This window comes from Onychomys torridus, chromosome 1 (assembly GCF_903995425.1).
Source record: "Onychomys torridus chromosome 1, mOncTor1.1, whole genome shotgun sequence".
Classification (NCBI taxonomy): Eukaryota; Metazoa; Chordata; class Mammalia; order Rodentia; family Cricetidae; genus Onychomys; species Onychomys torridus.
The window spans coordinates 8,633,099-8,659,967 of NC_050443.1; the positions used below are offsets into that span (position 1 = coordinate 8,633,099).

Below are 26,869 nucleotides of genomic sequence, written 5' to 3' on the forward strand. Positions count from 1 at the left end.
TTTGGATGATGGTTAACAAGTGCTCGAAAAACTGATATCCAACAACAAGTCAGAGAGCGAGGAAACTTATTGACACTAACCTTTTAAAACGTTAAGCCAATAGCCAGTGACTCTTTTTCCAAGGCGGCCACATTTTCTACTGGTCCCCCAATACTTTTGACCCTGAATACTCTATTCAAATACTTAAGTGTAAGCCTCATACAACTCACTACTGGTGTGCACATGTGAAGCTGTTAAGTTGCATGTGCCAAATCCTTTTCTCAATATGGAGTACAAATGTGTCCCCTCTGTGGGAAGACAGGATCAGCCCCATTGGTCCCCTTTTGGATCTCTACCAACAGGAATGTGTGGATTATCTCTTCCAATCCTCTGAAAAAATACATGCTGATCTCAAAAATCACAGAGTAAGAAAATAAAAGTAACTGAGGGACTTACATCTCTCAGAAGAGCAACAAATATTGTAAAGTCATGTGTGAATGAGTAGAAAAACACATTCATTTCTTCTATATTTTATTTCTTGTCTACTTTTTTGAAACAGAACTAATAATTGTATCATTCTTTCATCATTATTAAAATAGTAATAAGATTTTAAGTTTACATTAATTAATTTATTTTGTAGGCAGTGCCGTCATAGTATATTGATGGAAATTAGAAGACAAATATGTTCTCTCTAATCATGTTGTTTTCAAGATTGAATTTATGTACCCAGGATTGGTTGGCATGCCTTTACCTACCAAGCCCAAGATTTGATAATTGAAGGATCTGGATGAAACAATAGGTTTTATGCTATGACCCTAAGCCATATACAAGTTGAAGGACAACAGAACATGTCAAAGATCTCTACAAAATTTGGAGAGTTCTGAACATTATTCCCATGGGAACAGCTCTTTTGGAAAATCTGCCATCTTCTTCTGGAATATTTTATCAAACTCTTCAGCTTGGGCTACAGTGAAGTGAAATCTCCAGTCTCCAGTGATGCCTGGGAAAAATGGAGGAGAAGCTTAGGCTACATCTTGGGATAGTCCTGAAGAAACAGCATATCTCCTAATTCATTTGGATAATATTCCTGCACTGATGCCTAATATTCTAAATCCACATAACTGAAAGCTGTACATATCCCATGAACAAAAGTTCAGGCCTCCAAAAACACATGTACACATACATTTGAACATACATGCACACGACACTTACATGTGAATAGAAATAAGTAAATTAAATAAGTTAACATATACAAACACTTTTATTCTTATCATCCTTTTCCAATAACAAGAAAGCCTTCAAGCATTCAATTGCACATAAGAACTACACCATGTCTTTACCTTTTCTCATCATTACAAAATGTGTTTCATTGTTACTTAGAAAGCTGTCCTTATCTTTCCTGTGTGCTTTCATGACCTGGAAGGAGCAGTTCTTCAGTACTAACTCTAGTTCCTCTGCTTTCAATGTCTCTCCTAGGAATTCACAGATCTCCTTGATGGAGGTTCTTGTGTTCTAAAGGAAAACAAAAGTGCTAGTGATGATATGAACATGAATGACAAAATAGAAAAGAAGTTAGGTGTAAGGGGACCAAATAATTCAGAGAAGAGGGACAGCAGAGGGAAAGAGGCAAAGACTGTGTGTACTGAGACGGTTCAGGAATGAAGAAGAAACAGAAGGAAAAAGAAATTCCCCAATCCTCCTCGGCCCTCTGCATGTGCATCATGAAGACAGGCAGATGGGTACATACATAAAACCATGAGAAACCACACACACTAACACATAAACATATATACACATGGAAACACCTATGTACACAACCATACTCACACACGTATGTACACATGTGCACACAAACATACAGACATGCATACACACATGTAGAAACACACACACACAAACATTAATAAATTTAACAGAGTGAGTGTGTTAAGAGGTGGCTCAGTGCATACAGCTATTATAGAATACTGTATTTGGTTCCCATAGCTCAGGTTAGCTAGCTAACAAATGCTTTTAACTGTAATTCTGGGTATTCAACACCATGACTTGCCTTCTGTAAGCACAGTTAGTTAAGGATACAAACCTATGAAAATATCCAAAGATGATGCACAAAAATGTAGGAGCATGAATTGTTGAGTCCAGGTCTGGAAAAAGCACGGGGATGAAAGGCCAGATGAATGCAAGCACATGAATTATGAACCAAAGGCTATGGAGTCCCCAGCTGGATCAGGCCCTCTGGATAAGTGAGACAGTTTGAATGGCTTGGACTGTTTGGGAGGCATCCAGACTGTGGGAACTGGACCTGTCCTTAGTGCATGAGCTGGCTGTTTGGAACCTGGGGCTTACACAGGGACACTTTGCCCAGCCTGGAAGGAGGGGACTGGACCTGCCTGTACTGAATCCACCAACTTTAAATGAATCCCCAGGGGAGTCTTGGCCCTGGAGGAGATGGGAATGGAGGGGAGGGGATGGGGGGAGTTGGGGGTGGGGACGGGAGGGGGGAGGACAGGGGATCCCATGGCTGATGTGTAAAATTAAAACACTAAAACACAAATATAATAAAAAAGGGAAAAAAGAATTTTATATATATATATATATATATATATATATATATATATATATAATTGGATGAATAAATAAATCTCTAATCTTGAGTGGTGGCATGTTGAAATACATGCAAACACACACACACACATCTATATCTATATCTATATCTATATCTATATCTATATCTATATCTATATATATAGGGAGAGACAGCATTTCTATGAATAGTTTTGGTGCCTGTCCTGGATCTCACTCTGTATACCAGGCTGGCCTCAAACTCACAGATATCCACCTGGCTCTGCCTCCTAAGCATTGGGATTAAGGGCATGTACCATCACCGTCTGGGAAACATATACTTTAATGGAAGAAATTTTCTGAAAGAACAAGCCCAGATCTTGGAAATGACTACTCATAAGCAGGATTATGGAAGAAGCAAAGTTCACTTTTTAAGATTGTCTTTGAGCCTACAAATAACAGAGAAGGTGGAAAGGGGTACTGAGGTTAAGGGGTATTATATGGAGTGAAGCACTGAGAGGCTGTATGTGACTATAGGAATGATGCTTACCTTTTTCAGTTCTTCATAACTCAGCATCAGGAAGTTTTCTTTCTCTCTCTGGGACATCCATCCACGAATGTGCTCAAACCATGATCCATATGGCACTATGTGCAGTAGAACAGAAAGTGAAGATTATGAGGATAAATGCAATAGTCCATAGCCAGCTGGATGGCCAGCTAGATTATATGAAATGATTGGCAAGACTCATGATATGACTTTGATTCCTCTAACTTATTAGATGTAAAAAAAATAACTAATCCATCATGGTGTCCTCTGATCTCCACACGCAGGTGTAGCATGTGTTTGCATACACACACACATACACAAAATGAATAAATATGTAACTGTGAATAGCTAAAAAGAAATCAAGGAGCATCCTTATACACTTGCTTAATCTTCATCACTCCCCACAGTCCTAACTTGTAATTAACAAACAAACCTGTGAATATTTACAGTAAGTTGAGGGTACTCTGAAATTACAAATGTCAATATTTAATGTAAATTCATGATTCCTAAGTCATCAGCACTTTATTTACTCCAGTGTGACCTTTCACTCAACCTCAAACTTGCCAATTCCATCTTAGTCTGGCTAAAAAAAATTCTGGTGTATAATATCTTTTGCTCCAGTCCTGTGCTAGAAGGGCTATGAGGCCCATTTGAAGGGGACCTGCTGGAGTTACATGAGGGTGTGGACTACCTGACATTGGTTCTGGGCTCTGTATTTATATCCCCCAAAAGAGCAGCCATCGGTCTTAACTGCTGAGACATTATTTGTTTCTTGCTAGTTTAACTCTTTAACACATACAGTGTCCTCAGATATCTCTGGTTCAAGTGGCAGTCCTCAGAAGTCTTGGATCAGGACTAATTTTCAAAGTATAAATCTGATATGATACATTCATGAATGTAGAATGAAGTGGCATCCCTGCCTCTTTGTTTACCAGGGAGGGATGGTAAAAGGTGCGCACCCAGTCACTGAGCCCTGTTGTCTGGAAATCTCCCACTATCCAAGTGGCCAAGTGACCCTTCCCCCAAGATTCTTAAAGCATCAAGTACCTTCAGAGGAAACCATGCCCATTAGGCCAACCTGCTCCATTCTATTGGTCATTACACCAAATGGCCAATTTACCACAACATCTAGTTCTAGTCTAAATGTTTACCTAGAATATATTAATTTTTGTGTTTCTTTCTATATAAATTATAGATCCCTAATTCTAGATGTGTATTTGTATGGTATATTGTACAACTGTGAGCCTGTGTGCACAGATGTGCTTACACAGGTACACAGATTCAGATGCCAGAAGAGAAAGTTGTTTGATGATATCTGAATTGTTCCTTTGTGGAGTTGTCTTTCCCAATGTCTAGGCTTAGAAATTGCAACAAAACTGGTAATTCCAATACCCACATGGTGATTTGAATGTGATTTGCCATATACTCTCAGATCTTGGGTGTATCTCTTTCAGTAGACATAGGTGGTATTCCTTAATGGGAAAAGAATGACACCAGAGGTGGGCTTTGAAATTTCAAAATCTCAAGCCATGCCCTATTCATTCTCTCTGGTTCATGTTTATGGTAAAGGAAGTAAGTTCTAAGCTTCTTGATACTGTTTCCATGCCTCTGCTGCTGCCTGATGGACTTTTTTTTTTGAGCTGAGGATTGAACCAAGGGCCTTGCACTTGCTAGGCAAGCACTCTACCACTGAGCTAAACTCCCAACCCTTGATGGGCTTTTATTTCACTGGAAACATTAGGCAATATAAACTTTCTTCTATAAATAGCTGTGGTCGTGTTGTTTCATCACAATGAAAGAAAAGTTATTTATATTTCTAGAAATCATCTTGTCTCTGCTCACTGATCCTAAAGCTCCATTTTACTGGTCTAAAGAAAACTATTCCTGACCAGACCCATAAGCCCACCTTGCATCAATTGGGAATAGGTAAGGTTTGCTGACCAGTTCTCTAAGCCCTAAGCCCTGGGAGAACTTTCCATACACCTCACACTGCCCCCATCCAGGGCAGCCTTTTGAGACTGGGAAGCAGATTCTTCTTCTACCCCGCATGTCAAACTAAACATCCCCTGTAGCACCAGAGCCATAAGCACACCATGCACTGATTAAGAATATCTTCTCCCTGAGACAGAGCCCACTAATGCTGATTAGACTAAGAGCTGCTCCCTGAGACACAGAGTCCATCAGCACGAATTGGACCAAGCACCCCAATTAGATCAAGGGCATACACTGGACAAAGTGTATCAATCAAACCAAGAGAGGCTCCCTCAGACACATACACCACTTGCACCTACTGGAGGAAGGTATGGGTAGACACCAGTGCAAAAACAGAGTCAATAATGTAAACACTAACATGGCACCATCAGAAACTAGTGGTTCTACTTCAGCAAGACCTGAACATCCCAGTGCAGATAAAGCAGAAAAATCAATCTTAAAAATGACTTTAGAAGATGATAGAGGCATTCAAAAAGGAAAATAAAAAACTCTCTTAAAGAAATTGAGGAAAAGGCAAATAAAAAATAGGAAGAAATCAACAAATCCCTTAAAGAAAGCCAAGAAAAAGCAATTAAACAGATGAAGGAAATATCTCAATACTTGAAAATGGAAATCGAGGCAATAAAAAAGACACAAACTGAAGGAATGATGCAAATGGAAAATCTGAGTAAATGAACAGGAACTACAGATGCAAGCAGAACCAACAGAATACGAGAGATGGAAGAGAGACTCTCTGGAACTGAAGATACAATAGAGGAAATAGATTTATCAGTCAAAGAAAACACTCAAGCCAAGAAAGTCATATCAAAAAATATCCAGGAAAATTTGTATACCAGGAACAGACTAAGTCTAAGAATAATAAGGATAGAAGAAAGAGAAGAAACCCAACTCAAAGGCACAGAAAATATATTCAACAAAATCATAGAAAAAAACTCTCCCAAGGTAAAAAAGGAAATACTTATGAAGATTCAAGAAGCTTATAGAACACCAAATAGACTGGAAACCAAAAAATTATTTTTACCACATAATAATCAAACTGCAAAACATATAGAATAATGAAAGATATTAAGAGCTGCAAAGGAAAAAGGCCAAGTAACATATAAAGGCAGACCCCTCAGAATAAGACCTGACTTTTCAATGTAGACTCTGAAATCCAGAAAGTCCTGGACAGATGTTATACAGACACTAAGAGACCATGGATGCCAACCCAGACTATTATACCCAGCAAAACTCTCAATCACCACAGACAGAGTAAACAAAATATTCCATGATAAAACCAGATTTAAACAATACCTATCCACAAATCCAGCATAATGGAAATGACTAGAAGGAAAATTCCAACTTAAGGAAGGCAGATACATCCATGAAAACACAGGCAATACATAATCCCACAGCAACAAATACAAAAGAAGGGAAACACTACCACCAAAATATAACAGGAATTGGCAAACACTGGTTTAACTGAATTAACAATTCAACTATAGAAAGACACAGGATAACAGAATGGATATGAAAACAGAATCCATTCTTCTCCTGCATACAAGAAACACACCTCAACTTCAAAGACAGATACTACCTCTGAGCAAAAGGCTGGGAAAAGACTTTCCAATCAAATTGATTTAAGAAGCAAGCTGGTTGGTAGAGCTATTCTAAATTCTAATAAAATAGACTTCAAACTAAAATCATTCAAAAGAGATGGGGAAGGACTTTACATACTTATCACAGGGAAAATCCACCAAGATGGAGTCTCAATTCTGAAAATTTATGCCCCAAAGACACACATTTGTAAAAGAAAGATCACTGAAGCTTAAATCACACACCAAACCCCACACACTAGTAGTGGGAGAGTTGAACACCCCACTCTCACCAATGGACACATCTGCCAAACAGAAACTTAACAGAGAAATAAGGGAACTAACAGATGTTATGACTCAAACGGACTTCATAGATATCTACAGAACATTCCACCCTAACAAAAAGAATACACCTTCTTCTCAGCACCCCATGCAACCTTCTCTAAAATGGACCAAATGCTCAGTCACAAGCAAAGCTCAACAGATACAAAAACATTGGAATAACTTCCTGCATTTTATCGGACCAGCATGGCTTAAAGTTAGATTTCAAGAACATCAAAAATTACAGAAATCCTACAATCTCATGGAAACTGAACAATGCCCAACTGAATCACCAATGGGTCAAGGAGGAGATGAAAAAAAATTAAAGAGTTCCTAGAATTCAATGAAAATGAAAGTACAACATACTCAAACTTATGGGACACTGTGAAAGCAGTGCTAAGTCGAAAATTCATCCCACTAAAAGAAGATGGAGAAATCTCACACTAGTGACTTAACAGCATACCTCAAAGCTCTATAACAAAACGAAGCAAAATAATGCAAGAGGAACAGACACTAGAAATAATCAAATAGAGTGCTGAAATCAATGAAGTAAAAACAAAGAGAACAATTCAGAGAATCAATAAAAAAAAGAGTTGGTTCTCTGAGAAAATCAACAAGATAGATAAGCCCTTATCAAAATTAACCAAAATGCAGAAAGAGGGCATCCAAATTAACAAAATAAGAAATGAAAAGGGAGACATAACAACAGACAATGAGAGAACCAGAGAATAATCAAGTCATACTTCAAAAACCTGTACTCCACAAATTGGAAAAACTGGAAGACATCAACAATTTTCTGGAAAGGTACCACATATCAAAGTTAAATCAAGACAAGATAAACTATTTAAACAGACAATAACCCCTAAGGGAATAGAAACAATCATTAAAATCTCCCAACCCAAAATGCCCAAGACCAGATAGTTTCAGCACAGAATTCCATCAGCTTTTCAAAGAAAAGCGAATACCAATACTCTTCAAATTGTTCCACACAATAATCACAGAAAGAACATTACCAAACTCTTGTTGTGAGGCTACAGTTACACTGATACCCAAACCACATAAAGATGGAAGAAAGAAAGAGACTTACAGACTAATCTCCATCATGAATATTGATGTAAAAATACTCAGTGAAATATTTACAAACCAAACTCAAGATCACATCAAAAAATTATCCACCATGACCAAGTAGGGTTCATTCCAGGAATGCAAGGATGGTTCAACATATGAAAATCTGTCAATGTAATACACCATATAAACAAACTAGGAGAAAAAAAAAAACATGATCATCTCATTAGAGCCTGAAAAAGCCTTTGACAAAATCCAACACCCCTTCCTGATAAAGGTCCTAGAGAGATCAGGAATACAAGAAGCATACCTAAACATAATAAAGGCAATTTACAGCAAGCCAACAGCCAACATCAAATTGGAGAGAAATTCAAAGCGATTTTGCTAAAGTCAGGAATAAGACAAGGCTGTGCACATTCTCCATGGTTAATCAATATATTACTTGAAGTTCTAACTAGACCAAAATGACAACAACAGGAGATCAAAGGGATGGAATTTGGAAAGGAATTGCTGGGCAGTGGTGGTGCACGCCTGTAATCCCAGCACTCTGGAGGCAGAGGCAGGTGGATATCTGTGATTTCGAGGCCATCCTGGTCTACAGAGCTAGTACAGGACAGGCTCCAAAGCCACAGAGAAACCTTGTCTTGAAAAAAAAAGAAGAAGAATTTGGAAAGGAAGAAGTCAAACTTTCACTATTTGCAGACAATATGATGGTATACATAAGTGACTCCAAAAATTCTACCAGGGAACTTCTACAATTGATAAACTCTCTCAATAATGAGGATATAAGATTAACTCAAAAAATCAGTAGCCCTTCTATATACAAATGATAAATTGGGCTGAGAAAGAAATCAGAGAAATATGGCCCCCATTTTTTTTGAGACAGGGTCTCTCTCTGTAGTTTTGGTGCCTGTCCTGGAACTCACTCTGTAGACCAGGCTGGCCTAAACTCACAGAGATCCACCTGGCTCTGCCTCTGGAGTGCTGGGATTAAAGGTATGCACCACTAACACCTGGCAAAATATCTCCTTTTACAATAGCCACAAATAATATAAAATACCTTGGGGGTAACTCTAACTAAGCAAGTGAAGGAGCTGTATGATAAGAACTGTAAATCTCTGAAGAAAGATATTGAAAAAGATATGACAGAATGGAAATATCTGCCATGCTCATGGAGAGGTAGGATTAACATAGTAAAAATTGCAATGTCACCAAAAGCAATCTACAGTTTCAATTCAATCCTCACCAAATCCCAATAAAATTCTTCACATATTGTAAAGAATAATTCTCAACTTTATATGAAATATCAAAAAACCCAAGATACCAAAAAGATTCCTGTACAGTAAAGCAACCTCTGGAGGCATCACAATCCCTGACCTAAAGCTCTACCATAGAGCTCTAGTAATTTACACAGCTTGGTATAGGCATAAAAACCAACATGTGGACCAATGGAATTGAATTGAAAACACTGACATTAATCCACATAGCTATAAACACCTGATTTTTGACAAAAAAAGCCATAACCATACCATGAAAAAGGAAAGCATCTTCAAGAAATGGTGCTGGCATAACTGGATGACAACATGTAGAAGATTGCAAATCAATCCGTATCTGTCACCATGCACAAAACTCAAGTCCAAGTGCATCAAAGACCTCAACATAAATGCAGTTACATTGAATCTGATAGAAGAGACAGTAGGAAGTAGTCTAGAATGCATTTGGCACAGGAGACCACTTTATAAATATAACACCAGTAGCACAAACACTGAGAGCAACAATTAATAAATGGGACCTCCTAAAACTGAGAAGCTTTTGTAGGGCAAAGGACATGGTAATTAAGAAAAAAAAAATACAGGCTACAGAATAGAAAAAGATCATCACCAACCCACATCTGACAGAAGGGTGATCTCTAAAATATATAAAATTTTAAGAAACTAGACATGAAAATATCAAACAATCCAATTTAGAAATAGGCTATAGAGCTAGCTAAACAGAGAATTCTCAAAAGAAGAATCTCAAATGGCTGAAAGACATTTAAAGAATTGCTCAACATCCTTTGTCATGAGGGAAATGCAAATCAAAACAACTCTGAGATACCATCTTATACCTGTCAGAATGGCTATGATCAAAAACACTTATGGCAGTTTACGTTGGAGAGGGTGCAGAGCAAGGAAGACACTCCACCACACTTGGTGGGAGTGCAAGCTTGTACAGTCACTTTGGAAATCAGTATGGTTGTTTCTCAGAAAATTGGAAGTCAATCTACCTCAAGACCCAGCTATACAACTCTTGGTCATATACCCAAGGAATGCTCAAACATACCACAAGGACACATGATCAACTATGTTCATAGCAGCATTACTCATAAACGCTAGAACCTGGACAACTTAGATTGCCTCAACCAAAAAATGGAAAAAGAAAATGTGGTACATATACACAATGGAGTACCACTCAGCAATTAAAAAAACAATGATATCATGAATTTTCAGGCAAATGGATAAAACTAGAAAGCATAATCCTGAGTGAGGTAACTTAGACTCAGAAGGACAAACATGGTATGCACTCACTCATGTTTGGATAGTAGATGTAAAGCAAGGGATAACCAGACTGCAACTCACAGATCTAGGGAGACTAGTCAGCAAGGAAGACACTGGGATGGACACATAGATTGCCCAGCAAAGCAGAAATAGATAATAACTACATAAGAAACTAGGGGTGAGAGGGGCTAATGGAGGGAAAGGGATGGGTGTTGATAATATAGGGGAATGGGAGGTTTGAGCTGGAACAGGGACAGAATCAGAGAGCAAGGAAAACGATACCATGATAAATGAAGACATTATGGGAATAGGGAGAAACATAGTGGTAGGGAAGTTCCCAGGAATCTACAAGGATGACCCCACCTTAGACTACTGGCAATAGTTGAGAAGGTGCCTGAAATGGCCTACTCTGGTGATCATATGGGTGAATACCCTAACTGTCATCATGGAGCCTTCATCTAGTGACTGATGGAAGCTGATGCAGAGATTCATGCCCAGGCACCAGGCTGGTCTCTAGGAGTCCAATCAATGAGAGAGAGGAAGGATTCTATAAGCAAGTGACATTGAGATCATGATGGGCATATGAACAGAGCTAGCCAGCCAAACTAGTGGAAACACATGAACTGTGGACCAATAGCTGAGAAGTCCCCGTGATAATGAACTAGACTCTCTAGATAGGCAAGACAGTTGTTTAGCTTGAACTATTTTGAGGGCCACCAGGCAGCAGGATCAAGATCCATGCCCTGGTGCATGCACAGTCTTTTTGGAGCCCAGTGCCTATGCTAGGACACCTTGCGCAGTCTTGGTGCAGGGAAGAGGGGCTTAGACCTGCCTCAACTGAATGTACCAGGCTCTGCTGACTTGCCATGGGAGATCTTGCCATGGAGGAGGTGGGAATGGAGGGCAGGTTTCGGGAAAAGCAGGGGGTGGGTGGGAGGCAGGAGAAGAGGGGGATCTGTGGTTGGTATGTAAAATGAATACAAAATTTAATTAAATAAAAAGAGAAAACTGTTCCCAGTTTGTTATATGGGTAGTGGATTCTAATCTCAGGTCCTTTTGGTTGTCTGGCAAGCACTCTTAACTGGGAGCCACCTCAGAAGCCCATATATAATCTGCATCTTACATGTTGCTCTTCTTCAGCAATAGAGTGAGCAAACAATCTACTGGATGAAACAGTAGTTGTTGGTTTCAGTGGCCTTATATTCCCTCTTGCAACTTATCTTATAATTGTAGTAGATATATAGTGAGCTGAGGAAATCAGTGAGACACTGTCTTAAAAGGAAAAGTAGAAGGAAGGCTGGAGAAGGACCTGGTGAAAGGAGACTCACTTTGCATGTGTGGGTTCTTGTGTACTATGAAAGATCTAATGATTTAGAAACCCCTGGACTGTGTAGTTATAGGATGAGGTTGAAGCCCTGCTGCTTAGCTGATCTACTCCCCAGTGGTGCTGAGGCCCACAATCTTCTGGGACATAGAGATTGAAAAGAACCCAGGAGGATCATAGAGAGTCCAGGCTTCCCAGATTAACACTGCAATGCACACTCACCTTTCCCTTGAAGGAAATTTTCATAGTATTCTTCCAGTGATTCTGGTTTCTTAATATATGTTGTGGCACACCAAAAGTGATAGCCTGACACAAGAACATCTCTGGGATTTCTGATGAGATAAATCACCTTCAACACAATGACAGGAGAATGAAAAAACTATACACTCAGTTTCCATTGACTTCATATGGTTTGTCAGGTAATTCAATAAAACATTTTCCAAATATCAATGGATTACTGTTTTTATTTATATGTGCTCATATATGTAAATATTGCCATTACATGCATATTCCAAGACTAATTTATGCAGGTAAAAGCACAACCTTTTAATCTCAGGTACGTCCTTCCACCATTAAATAGACCCTAAGGATCTCAATCAGCTTCTCAGGCTCTACAATTGTGAAACAAAATTTGTTATTCCATCTCCCTATTTTGGGGGATACATAGTCATGAGAAGAAGACAGGCCCCAATGTTGCTATGTAGGTAAGGATAACTTTGAACTTATCTTCTTCCTCTGATTCCAAAGAACATTAATTGCAGACATGCACAAGCACACTTGACTTTCCAATACTCTTTTATAAATGATTTATACTGTGCATTAATCGATTATTCATGATAATAATCCCCTGACCTGTCAGAGTGCTAAGATTGGGACAGAAAACATACTCAAGGGCTCTTTCTTTTGGACATCACACTGTGGCTGATGGGAGCTCCAAAGAGGGTTGAAAAGCCAAGTGAGTTTTACTAAGAGTCATTTCATATCTGCAGCTCTCTGTGTGTGGTGTGTGTATATATTCACCCATGTTTCTATTATCTGGGGAGGCAAAAAAGGGAGTCAGATCTTCTGGACTTGGAATTAGATACAGGTGTTAGTCGCAAAACAATGTGGGTGCTGAAAATGGACCCAGGTTCTCTAGAACAGCAGTGAATGCACTTCACTTCTTATGAGTCATCCTTCCGTGTCAAGTAAAAGTAGTTTTACATTTTTTATGATGAAAAGTCACTAACAATGTTCTTGTTAAGTGAGTGTGTAATGCTCACAGACACACCCAAAGATCTGTCAAGTAATGATCTATGCTCAACATGCTGAGTCCCAAAACAAACTACTGCAATGTGAGTAATTTGACACATAGGACATAAGTCACTTAATGAATTGGTTAATTGGTTATTTGTGGGCCAGTGAAATGAGTCATTGCCCAAAAGAGCATCAACCAAGATGTCTTATCTTCATTACCTGGAATCCCATGATATACAAAAGAATAGAATCCAGAATAGTGTCCACTGATATATGTATACATACATACCTATACATAAACACAGAAAGTTAAGCACAAACGCTTATACACATGCAAACAGTACACACATATAATGCTCACACATGCATACTTGTATACACACACATGCACACACAGGCACATAAATACAATGCTTACCCAATACATATGCAGACAAACACATTCACACAAATACATATATGCACACATAAGCAATATATACATTATTCACACATACACACATAATTTAAAATATTTTTAAAATTTAGACTTTCTGGACACTGAGACATGTCTGCTCCTGGCAACACCGATTTACTTCAGAGAGGAGGATGGGCATTTAAGACACTTCATATCTTATCTTCACCTTGGCAAATAATAGCCATTTGGGCAAGAAACTGTTCTTGCCTGGACTGCTTGATCGACTGGACATGTAGGACCCATAGAAAGGTGACCACTAAATTTTGCTTGACAAAATGGTCCTTCAGGTTCCTGCTTCACAGAGGAAACTGCCAGACATTCTACAGGACACTGAGAGAAGTGACCAAGAGACTTTAGACCTGTGGGCTGAAGACAAATGCCCCAACTTTACAAAGGAACTTTAGGTGACTGTCCAGGCTGTCTCTGTCTACCCTGCAAGACTCCCGAAAGGTGCTTGCATACGTCTCCCGGATCTCAGGTAATATTATATCCTTTGGAGGTCTTTGATATGGTTGAAGACTAGATAGTTATAATTTTCTCTGTTATGATAAAAGATAAGTTAGATATAAAACCTTAAGTTATATATAAAACCTTAAACTCACAAATACAAGATAGATAGGATATCTTCTTTAATATTGTAACTGTAATTCTTGCTTGATAATTGTTTTGTTATCTGTAATTTTACTATGTGAAAGTTAACCTTCCTTTTTTAACAAAAAAAAAAAGAAAATGGGAAGTGCTGTGGATATTGCTCTGTATAAATAAAATGCTGATTGGCCAGTAGCCAGGGAGGAAGTATAGGCAGGACAAGCAGAGAAGAGAATTCTGGGAAGTGGAAGGCAGAGAGGGAGGCACGGCCAGCCGCCGCCATGACAAGAAAGAAATAAGGTACTGGTAAGCCATGAGCCACATGGCAAAGTATAGATTAATAGAAATGGGCTAAATATAAGAGTAAGAGCTAGACAATGGTAGGCCTGAGCTAATGGCCAAGCAGTTTAAATAATATAAATGTCTGTGTGTTTAATTTACAAGTGGGTTGTTGGACTCACAGAGCTTGGTGGCACCTGGAGAGAAGCTCTCCAACTACACACATATACACATTCATACACAAACACATGCACAAAATCATACACACACATACATGCCAACATTCACACATGCAATCACACACACATGCACACACACCCAAGCTTACATACACATACATATACTCTCTCACACACACTTCTATATGGTACATTGAACATTTAAAGATGTTGACAGAATCTATGTAGTAATGTAAGTGGAACAGAGTCTAGTTTACAATACAAATATAAACATTTGCAAGTTTAGTCTGGTGTCAAATACCTCTAATCTCACAACTCTGTGGGTGGATGCAGAAGGATAATTAATTCTAGGTCAGAATAAGCTACATTGTGAATTTAAGACCAGCTTGGACCTAGGAGACTGTGCCTCAAAAATATCAATGAATTAAACAAGAAAAAATAAATTCTTGGGACTAGGAAAAACATACAGATATTTGCATATACAAATATACCACACAAGTATACATAAGTGCAACAAATGCATCTCTACCCCCACATAGTCAATATGTAACTTTTTCACTTACACTTACATATATGTACTACACACAGAGGTGAACACACACCACATATATGCACTTACATGTATACCCAGAAATAAATATACACTCATGTGCACACACGTACACACATCACACACATAATAAATAATAATAAATAAAGATAATTTCCTAAGTGTTAACAATGTTGTTTTCTAAATGCTACCATGAGTTTCATTCACTGCCAATTAACTAGAGTGGGAAAAAATGTGGTTGTTCCATGACTTTGTTCAACAGTGTTGCCTGAGGTACAGTAATCCAATGTCAGCTAAGACTTGAAAATTCAGGAAACACTCACACATACACATACATGCACATACACACACACACACACACACAGAGAGAGAGAGAGAGAGAGAGAGAGAGAGAGAGAGAGAGAGAGAGAGAGGGAGAGAGAGCTGAGTGGGAGAGGTGGCTCAGTAGGTAACCTATTGGCCACCACAACCAAGCACCTGGGTTAGATATGAAGTTATATAAGAGAAGGAAAGCATCGACTTCTACAAGTTTTCCTCTGACCTCTACTTGACTTCCATATCATGAAGACACAAACAGACACATGAACACACATATTTTTAGAGAGAATGTCTAGGGTCTGTGGAGACATCTTAGTAGTTAATAACACTTGCTGTTCTTGCAGAAGAAATGGGTCCAATTCCAAGCACCAATATCACTTGGTATACAATCATATTTATCTGAAGTTCTATGGGTGCTAGCACTGTCTTCTGACATCAGCAGGCACCAACATTTGTGTGTGTGTGTGTGTGTACTGTACAAGCAGACAGGTAAACACAGACACACACTCATACAATGTAGTAAAAATAAAATTTAAAGATAGTAGGTAAATAGAAGGAATTTGTAAAGTACAAGTCACATTTTTCTGGATACCTCAGCACTCACCTTGGCCTTGGAACTGAAGAAAGACTTGGGAAAGAGATGGACAGGGAGGTGGGATGTGATGAGACGTGGACCCTTCTTGTTTCTTAGTGTTTTAATCGATTCACTAATTTCTAACCATGGTGAACGCTCAGTGAAAGGCACAGATTTGATAAATGTTGGATCCCCCTTGGACTGAATCAAACAGACAATCTCTATCAACCAGTTGGTTCCTGGAGGAGAAGGAAAAGTGGAGGTCACTCATTTTCAGCAATACATATAAAAACATATAACATTGACATTGTAGCCAGTTACCATAATGATTGTGATCACTGTCTCTCTCTCTGTCTCTGTCTCTGTCTCTCTCTATCTCTGTCTCTTCCTCTCTGTCTCTGTCTCTCTCTCCTTCTCTGTCCTTTTTCCTCTCTCTCCTTCTCCCCTCTCTCTGAATGTGTGTGTATGTGTTTTGTGTGTGTGTGTGTGTGTGTGTGTGTTTGTGTGTGTTTGTTTGTCCTGAAGTCCACATTCTTACATAACCCAGGCTTCCCTGGAATTCTTTGTATAGGTAATTATTATGTTAAAATTCTGGTCCTCCTGACTTAACCCCTGGAATGTAGGGATTACAGGAATAGACCACCCTGGGCTAGTCTAGTTTTCTCTAGAGATCAAATCCAGGGGTTAATGCATGCTAGACAAGAACTCTACACACTGAGCTTCCTGACCAGCTCTAGGATCACTATGTGACTAATAAACAGTCTGTGGTTGGTTAGATCATGGCTATTTCTTGCCTCTTCTGATGATCAGCCACATGTGAGATTCCGATATCTAATGACCTCAGCATACAATTACATGGGTGGAGACATGTATCCAGTTGCGGTAAGTGTTGTGAGATCTATTCCAGTTTTTGCTCAGTAAATCTGCAAAATATTTTCAGCTTGTCTAACAGAACATTTTTAACACTAGTAGACCATCTCTTGGTTACCCTATAACTCCTTTTCCCTCCTGACTTTCTTCCTCACTATTCCTACACATGTCCCCTACTATTTGGATCAAGTGCTGTTCATTATTTCCTTAGAAAACAAACAGGCATAGAAGCTGTATTGTGACACAGTGAGTCATTCATTATACCCTTTGTCCACATGTTTTTAATTTAGGTGTTCATAGCGATGAATCATTGGTCCAGTTCACAGCCTCTGGCTTCTACTATACCCTAAATACTAGGACCTCAGTGCTACACTTTTTCTTTCTTTCTTTCTTTCTTTCTTTCTTTCTTTCTTTCTTTCTTTCTTTCTTTCTTTCTTCTTTCTTTCTTTCTGTCTTACTTACTTTATTTATTTATTTATTTTTTATTATGTGTTTTAATTTTATACATCAGCCATGGGTTTCCCTGTCCTTCCCCCTCCCGCCCCTACCCCCAAATTCCCCCCAGGCCCTCCCCTCCATTCCCATGTACTCCAGGACCAAGACACCCCAAGGGATTCATTTAAACCTTGTGGATTCAGTACACGCAGGTCCTGTCCCCTCCTTCCAGACTGAACAAAGTATCCCTGTGTAAGCCCAAGGTTACAAACAGCCAGCTCATGCACTAAGGACATGTTCTGGTCCCGCAGAGTGAGTGCCTGCCAAACAGATCAAGCTATTCAATTGTCTCACTTATCCAGAGGGCCTGATCTAGCTGGGGGCTCCTCAGCCGTTGGTTTATAATTCATGTGTGTCCATTTGATTGGCTATTTGTCCCTGTGCTTTTTGCAATCTTGGATTCAACAATTCATGCTCTTGCAGTCCCTCTTCTTTCTCCACAGTTGGACACCAGGAGCTCCACCTGGGGCCTGGCTGAGGATCTCTGCATCCACTTCCATCAGTTATTGGATGAGAGTTCCAAGACAACTGTTAGGGTGTGTAGTCATCTGATGAACAGACTAGGTCAGATCAGGCTTTCTCTTGACCATTGCCAGCAGTCTACAGAGGATATATCATTGTGGATTTCTGGGGAAATCTCGATCACTCTGCCTATTCCTGTTCTCATGTGGTCTTCTTTTATCATGGTCTGTTATTCCTTGTTTTCCTTTCTGTTCTTGATCCAGCTGGGATCTCCTGCTCCCCTAAGCTTTCTTTCCCTCAAATCTTGCCCTTCATTACTCCCACTGTCTTCCAGGTTGTTCATGTAGATCTCATCCATTTCTCTGTCATTGTGTGATCCCTGGGTCTTTCCTAGGGTCCTGTTTTCTTGGTGGCCTCCCTGAAGTTGTGTAGCAGTCTAGTCATCTTTGTTTTACATCTAGTATCCTCCTATGAGTGAGTACAAACCATGTTTGTCCTTCTGAGTCTGGGTTACCTCACTCAGGATGATTTTTTTCTAAATCCATCCATTTGCCTGCAAACCTCATCATGTCATTGTTTTTCTCTGCTGAGTAGTACTCCATTGTGTATATGTACCACATTTTCTTTATCCATTGTTCAGTTGAAGGGCATCTAGGTTTTTTTCCAGATTCTGGCTATTACAAACAAAGCTGATATGAACATAGCTGAGCAAATGCCCTTGTGGTATGATTGAGCATTCCTTGGGTATATGCCCAAGAGTGCCAAAGCTGAGTCTTGGGGAGAGATGGATTCTCAATTTTCTAAGGAAGTGCCATATTAATTTCCAAAGTGGCTTTACAAGCTTGCATTCCCACCAGCAGTGGAGGAGAGTTCCCCTTGCTCCTCATCCTCTCCAGCATAAGCTGTCTTCTGTGTTTTTGATCTTAGCCACCCTGACAGGTGTAAGGTGGTATCTCAGTGTCATTTTGATTTGCATTTCCCAGATAATTAGGGATGTTGATCAATTCCTTAATTGTCTTTCAGCCATTTGAACTTCCTCTGTGGAAAATTCTCTGTTCAGTTCTATAGCCCATTTTTTAATTGGACTGTTGGGCATTTTGATGTCTAATTTCTTGAGTTCTTTATATATTCTGGATATCAGCCCTCTGTCAGATATGGGGATGGTGAAGACCTTTTCCCATTCTGTAGGCTGTCCCTTTGTCTTGTTGACCATGTCCTTTGCTCTACAATAGATTCTCAGTTTCAACAGGTCCCATTGATTGATTGTTTCTCTCAGTGTCTATGCTACAGGTGTTATATTTAGAAAGTGATCTCCGGTGCCAATGCATTCAAGAGTAATTCCTACTTTCTCTTCTATCAGGTTCAGAGTAACTGGATTTATGTTGAGGTCTTTGATCCACTTGGACTTAGTTTTGTGCATGGTGAAAGATATGGATCTATTTGCAGCTATCTACACATGGACATCCAGTTATGCCAGCACCATTTGTTGAAGATTCTTTCTTTTTTCCATTGTACAGTCTTGGCTTCTTTGTCAAAAATTATATGTTCATAGGTGTGCGGGTTAATTTCAGGGTCTTCAGTTCGATTCCATTGGTCCACATGTCGGTTTTTATGCCAGTTCCAAGCTGTTTTTATTACAGTAGCTCTATAGTAGAGCTTGAGTTCGGGGATTGTGATGCCTCCAGAGGTTGTTTTATTGTACAGGATTCTTATGGCTATCCTGGGTTTTTTGTTTTTGCATATGAAGTTGAATATTTTTCTTTCCAGATCTGTGAAGAATTGTGTTGGTAATTTGATGGGAATTGCGTTGAATCAATAGATTGCTTTTGGTAAAATAGCCATTTTTACTATGTGAATCCTGCCTATCCATGAGCATGGGAGATCTTTTCATTTTCTGATATCTTCTTCAATTTCTTTTTTCAGGGACTTAAAGTTGTTGTCATATAGGTCCTTCACATGCTTAGTTAGTGTAACCCCAAGGTATTTTATAACATTTGTGGCTATTGTAAAGGGTGATGTATCTCTGATTTCCTTCTCAGCCTGTTGGTCTATTGTATATAGGAAAACTACTGATTATTTTGAGTTGATCTTGTATCCTGCAATGTTGCTGAAGATTTTTATTAGCTGTATCAGTTCCTTGGTTTAATTTTTGGGGTCACTCATGTATACTAACATGTCATCTGCAAATAGGAATCATTCTATGGCTTTTTTTAAAAGCAAATTAGTATTTGAGTTTACCTTAGCTTCCAAAGCTATCTAATCTCAGGTTCACGGTCACTCAAGGAATTCCACTTATGAGATCCATCACTTAAAACAAGTTTTAAGTCAAGTCAAATATTGATTGATAACTCACACAATCTTTATTGCCACGATTACACTAGACTGTCTTGTGGGAGGAGATCATTTCCTAGACAACCATTTGTGGCTGGATGGATGTTTATGTTTTTCTTTTGGTAATGTTCGGATTTCTTCCTGTATAAAAGATGCTAAAACTCAGGGAATGAATACTCTATGTAGACACAAGCTTGACTCATCAATATCTAGTCAATTATTTAGTTACTTTTGTTGGAACCAAAAATTGGATAGCTGTGCCTTGACTTTTCTTGCTTGGATGATCTGGCATAACTGCACCCACTAAATTGCAAAAACAAACATTCCCTGAAAAACCACAAAGTGTACTTTTAGATTAAGCTTCCTGGAGTGTGTTTGATTAATCAGTTGTTCAAAGCATCAGACCAAAGAGACCTCTCCCTAACCCTTTTCTAATTGATTGCTCAGTTGTTCAACATTGGACCAAAGAGACCTCTCCCTTACCCTTTTCTAATTGATTGACCGGTTGCTTGAGCACTGGACCAAAGAGACCTCGTCCTGAACCCTTTTCTAACAAGTTTTTCATCTCCCTCCCTTACCCTCATATCCACCAGTATATAAGCTTGCTTTACTTTGCAATAAATGAGACCTTGACACGACTCAGACTGACTCTGTCTTTCTGTATGTGACTGGTCTCCTTCCTCTCTCGCCCCCATTGGTCTTTCAGGTGGTGCCTCCTCAGGTCTGACCTAATAACCTGGCCTGCAGGACGGGTCATACTTTCTTCAACAATAGGGCCATGCCATTAGTTTTGAAGGGCAGCCTAGAGTCTTGTCAATATCATGGTTTTTGTTTGAAGGTTTTGTTGTTGTTGTTTCAGTTAGGAGTGTGTGATTGCTTTGGTTTTCCTGTTAGGAAGAGCTGTGGAGTCCCTACCCTGTCAGGACTGACTACTGATAATCCAGTGTAAAATATGTTTCTAGATATGGGGGCGCTGACATGTGGAAATGCGGGTGGTTTAGGCGGGCTTCTTACTTGGAACACAGGAGAAAGGTAATGTTGGTCTGCCAAAATCGCCTTATTCCCTGGACACTGTGGCCCATGTTTTCAACAAAAAAGGATCGTGAATGTAGGCAGCTGGGACAAAGGTGCAGAGTTAGGAAGGAAGGCTAGAGGAGAAGCTCTGGTTGCTCTACTGAGAACGGGGGCTGGCCTGAAGAAGAGATCTTAGAAGAATGTCTGCAACAAAATTTGGGATAGCTAAGGAATGGAAATCAGAGGATTAGAAGGAACGCTAAAATCATCAGCTTCGTTCCCTTCATGTCATGGCCAGTGAGTTTTCAGGTAAATACTCTTTCAGATTATAGCACATAAGTCTAAGCAACAACATTGTCTATACCCAAAAGGCATGTCATCCAGACATCTATAGAACTCAGAAAGTAGTTTAATCTATTTCTTTATAGCTTAAAATTAGAAAGAAAAGCACGATTATCCAGACTCATGTAAGTAACAATTATCATATTCAGTGATGAAACTCAGACTTAAATGACAAATGCCATACGTTCTCTTTTTCACAGGTTTCTAATTCCAAATCTTCAGATATCCTGGAGTAAAAACATAAAGCCAAAGAGTTACATCAGAATAGGGAAGGGTGCTGATGTGTTATTTTGACACAAGAAACAGTAATCTGAGATGATTGGAATTCAATTGAGAGAATAAATACAGAAGACTGTGCTGTAAGAAGAAATACCTGCAATCCAATTTCTTAATTAGCGATGAGTGGAGGAGGGCCAGGATACATTAGTTAGGGGCATCACTGGGTTGGTGGTTCCATCAGTGTATAAAAAACAGGCTGAAAAGTAATTGTGATTAAGCCAATAAGCTGCACCCCTCCATTTCTTCTGTATCAGCTCCTGCTGGGTTTCTGCCCTGCTTATTTCTTTTTCTGACTTCTCTTGACAAAGAACAGTGTTGTGGAACCATAAGTAAAATAAACCCTTTCTTTTACAACTCACTTTCGGTCATGGTGCTTATCACAGCAATTGTTACCCTAAGACTAAAATCATTGCCAGGATTGGGAGCTTGTGAAGCAATAAAGGAGGTAATATCAAGGTAGTAGTGATCTGATCAAAGAAATGATAAAGGGGGCTTTCAGAACAGGAAGGACGGTGACTACAGAAGAAACAGAAAGGAAAGTAAAATCACAATAAGAATGTCTGAAAGTCTCAAAAGCAATAATACTGCTATGTATTTACATTTAAAATCCTTATGATATACATGATTTTGTGTATAAATAGGCACATATAGTTTTAAGGAATTTTCTTAACTAGGCTGACAGTGCTTCCTTCAAGAGCCAAAGACCAGCTAACAAAATCCTTAATAGTGGACATGAGAAGTACTATTTTAAATTGTTGGTTAGAATTTTTCAAGAGACTCAAAAAACCCAGCCAATTACTATTGCACTTGTTTGCCCCACAGAGGAAGTAGATAAGTGTGTATTGGTGAAGGGACCATACATTTCAGAAACACAGTCAAAAGGTTATGAGCTGGAAATGACCTGAATTTCTTCTCCCTGAGACTAGGTCTTATGTCACCATAAGAGATTATGCAGGTTTCCAAAGGAGGGAAGCAATGTAGAGATTGAACAACCTATAACCCACATCCATGATTAACATGGCATGAAAGCCCTAACGGTTTTCAAATGGAACCCATACTGTGCTGGTAACCAATAGCTCAATAATTGGCTTAAAGACTTTCTTGAGAGGGAAGCAATGCCTGGTATTGGAAACCTTGCTGACTACTAGTAAAATCATGGATCTTATCTATAATAAGTGCTTTACTACCACAGCACAATTCCTAACAACAATCTAAACACTTGTGCTTTGATCTACAAATAAGAGTCTTCTTCAGCCCTCATCAAGGAAACTTCTCTTTATAACACATGGAATCCCCGGCAGAAAACCAAACAAATCAAAATGCAGAGTTGTGGAGCAGAGCATGATTAGAAACATATATAAAACACTCCCACTTTTAAGTCTTGGGGTATATTGAGAAAGATGGAGCAGAAATATTGTAAGAGGCAGAAGATTAGGGAGAGTGTTTTATAGGTGGAGTTTTCCTGTGCCAACTGCCTGCTCCCAAATAATCAGCAGATACTTCCCAAATAACTGACGTAGAGACTTAATACAAATTATACATGATTTGCTGATAGCTCAGGCTTGTTACTAACTAGTTCTTACACGTTAATCCATTTCTATTCATCTATGCACTGCCTCAAGGCTCATGACTTTTACCTCATTTCCATTTTGTGTGTCTGACTCATTTTATATCTGGCAGGTGATTCTTATATTTCCTGGCTGGCTACCAGCCTGTCAGCTTTTTATTAACCAATGAGAGGAATACATAATCACAGTGTACACAAGGATTATTCCAGAGCAGGGTTGTGAGATTGTGTGGTGATATTTTGTTGTACTCTAATAAATCTTGCCTGAAGATCAGAGGCCAGAGACAGCCACAGAATTAAACATAGAATTCAGGCAGTGGTGGCACAGACCTTTAATACTAGCTCTCCGGAGGCAGTATTCAAGACCACAGTTCACAAGTTCAAGACCACACTGGGCTAAATGAGATTGATTAAGTCTAGGAGAGAAGGAGAGCCAGGCAGAGTGGCACACACCTTTAACTCTAGTATTTGGGAAGCACACATGCCATTAATCCCAGCACTAGGAAGGTTGAGACAGGAAGTGACCTGACTGGTCAGAGAAAGACATATAAGGCATGAGGAGACATGAACTGGAGGCCATTTTGGCCGAGGACTCAAAGTCATTCAGTCTGAAGATTCATGGAGACTGAATTTTGTCTTTTCAGCTGAAAAGTTGGCAAGGTGAGAAGTGACTGTGGCTGGTTTCCTCTGAATCTCTAGCTTTCACTCTGATATGTGACTCTGGGTTTTTATTATAAGGCAATTTAGAAATGTGCAACAAGACTATATCTCCTAATAATATCAGAACCTATTTTTATCAATTTTTACCAACATGAATATCCAACATGAGCTCAACAAGTATCTACACCAGAAGACATGCCAGAGTGGACCAGGAAAAGTCCATGAAGCCTCAACCCTAGAGAGAGAACTCTCAGTAGTTACGGGCTGCTGAGAGTGGGGGGAACGGTTTTCCCAGGGCAGACAACAGCAATTGGTTATCCATTATCAAATATTCAACACAACAAAATGACACAGCCTGAAGTTGTGTGATTGGGATTTGCCCTCCACAGGCTCATATATTTGAAGACTTAATGACCAGGGGAATCTCTCTCTCTTTCTTTCTCTCTCTCTCTCTCTCTCTCTCTCTCTCTCTCTCTCTCACACACACACACACACACACACACACACACACACACACATACACACCCACACCCACACACACATGCCTGAGAGACAAACAAAATGTCTTTTTCTTTTTCTTTTTTTTCCTTTTTGGAGCTGAGGATGGAACCCAGGGCCTTGTGCTTGCTAGGCAAGTGCTCTACCACTGAGCTAAATCCCCAACCTGACAAACAAATTTTCTGTGAGATTACAGATGAATTTTTTCCTGCATTATTGGTATTCTCAGAAAGGAATGTCTCTTGAAATAGCCCCAGTCTTACCTTTTGTAAACATTTCAGGATTTCAGGCATAAAACATAGGGTATAGCTACAACTATTTCCTTATTCTAAAACCCCTCATCTTACTAATACAAGGCTTACAGCCAGTTTTTAACTCTTGGAACAAACCTCAGTTTCCCATAGGATATAGGCTTCCCCTCATTGTGTGCTTTAATAAATAGAGTCTCTTGTGTTGAATGTCTAACTCCTATTTCTCATGCTTCCTCAGAAGTCAATCAATAATGGTCTCTCTTTTCCTCCTTTTTAAAACCCATCCTTACAATGGTATCCTGGACCGTGTCCCTTGCCAGCTTACCTACACCTCATGGACTTTTGTTCACTCTTCTGTATATTCCTTATTCTTCAATCTACTCCCTCTTCAGGACCAACATATTGCAAGCAGGTACCCAAGACAAAGAACTAATGTTGAGTTCAAGATTCAACAAAAAAGCGGTTTCCAGGATTTTACAACTACAAGTGTCTTTATATGGCTCTCTAAAGTTTTATTTCAAGATAATTTTTACCTCAAAGGGAGAGAGGAGCAATGATTAACTACAGAGTGATATCATTCACTTTGCCAGGTATTTTAGGGTCAGAAAGTCTCCTAGACAAATGGAGGCTGTTTGCTTGATGTTCTTGAAACACTAAATTAGGAAAAAAATATATATTTTTTCCTAGAGCATTCCTAAGTACTGACATTCCACCCAGGGGAATAAGCAATACTGTCATGGAACAGTGTCCACACCGCCTTAAATTGTATGAAAGACTGTATTATATGCAGGTTATATTCTGCTTAAATGCATCCCTTGTCATCTCATAAACCCACAAGAAATGATTTCATTTCTACTTACACATGGATTCTTACACTTGGTGCTTTCTTGCCTTGCCTCTTTGCTCATCTCCTCAAACAGATGCTATGTGTCTCCCTTATCCCTGCATTCATTCTTTTGACTTCTCTATTTCCTTGCATGGTCATCTGACCAGTCACTTCATCACATCTTTGTCATTCTTGATCCTCTCTTGATGGGAGTTAGTCTAAATTACCTCTTCCCTATACACTGAACATAGTTATAGAGAAGGTACAATCTGTGCATTAGGGACAAAAAACAGCCAAAGTTCTATAGTCGATGGTGTGCCGTCTCAGTTACCCACCACGTGTGTGGACAAGAGCCACAGCACACTGACAAGCATTATGTTAACAAATATGAGCTCCTACAATCAATTCCAGCCCAGGATATTTAAAAAAAAATACTACTCACCCGATTTGGGATAAGTAACCATGAATATGTCTCCATCACTCACCATAAACATCTCATGTGTTTCTCTTATGTTTTCAGGTGGAAAACACACAGAAGGGAAAGGGATTCCATCTATCCACACATAGTTCTCTGCCATAACCATAAGCTCTGTGTATTTTCTGTTTGTGGACCAGCTATAGTCACTTATGAGATGGCTTCAGAAGCCAGAAAACACTATTTTATAGTGAGGACAAAGACGTCAGTGAAGCTGTCTCATTGGTTAGGCAATCACCTGGCTGATAAAAACAAACAGATATTGTGCCTTTGGACTGTGAACTTTGTATTGAGAATCAGTAAGACTGTGCTTCTGATTTTCACAAAAAAGAGGACGAAATACACCACAGAACATGTATGATGGCTATTGTTCACTTAATTTTGTTATAAGATGTATCCAGCAATGAATATCTTGGAAGCTGTCTTATCTGGTAGAGATGTTCTTTTCTTCTGTTCTGTTTTGCTTAAGGCAAAGTTATGAGTCCATAAACTTATTTTATTTGGTATTATTGTTTGTGTTAATGAGCAATATTTATGTTTACGTACAGATACTTATGGAGATCACTCTGACTTTACTTTCTTCTTGTAACTTTGGATGCTATCACCTCAATTGTACTACTTGCAGAGGTTAATTATCTCCTGGATTCTGGTATTAATGAAGATCATTAGACTCAAATGGAAAGACTTGACACCAAGCATGAAAAGCTGAATTAATCTCTA

At 39.2% G+C, this 26,869-nt stretch overlaps 1 protein-coding gene across 2 annotated transcripts; it reads right to left on the minus strand.

Moving 5' to 3' along the window:
- Positions 1 to 866: 866 nt before the first annotated feature.
- LOC118588815 (bile salt sulfotransferase-like) lies at positions 867 to 26,252 on the minus strand. 2 transcript variants are annotated; one of them, XM_036195359.1, is made up of 6 exons: positions 26,117 to 26,252; positions 16,110 to 16,318; positions 12,121 to 12,247; positions 3,089 to 3,183; positions 1,320 to 1,491; positions 867 to 979 (listed from the first exon to the last, which is right to left on the minus strand). In XM_036195359.1, exons 1-6 carry the CDS (start codon positions 26,250 to 26,252, stop codon positions 867 to 869), a joined length of 852 nt encoding a protein of 283 aa, XP_036051252.1. The 2 variants fall into 2 exon arrangements, with proteins under 2 accessions (XP_036051252.1, XP_036051261.1); XM_036195368.1 differs by lacking the exons at positions 1,320 to 1,491; positions 3,089 to 3,183.
- Between the last annotated feature and the right edge of the window lie 617 nt (positions 26,253 to 26,869).

Bases quoted from the DNA above. Each gene is read 5' to 3' on its own strand.
- LOC118588815 (XM_036195359.1), bottom strand. From the start codon at position 26,252: ATGGCAGAGAACTATGTGTGGATAGATGGAATCCCTTTCCCTTCTGTG. The intron at 16,319-26,116 runs GTGAGTAGTATT...CTTCTCCTCCAG, and splicing joins GGTTACTTATCCCAAATCGG to GAACCAACTGGTTGATAGAG. The intron at 1,492-3,088 runs GTAAGCATCATT...GTTTTCCTTTAG, and splicing joins GTTATGAAGAACTGAAAAAG to AACACAAGAACCTCCATCAA.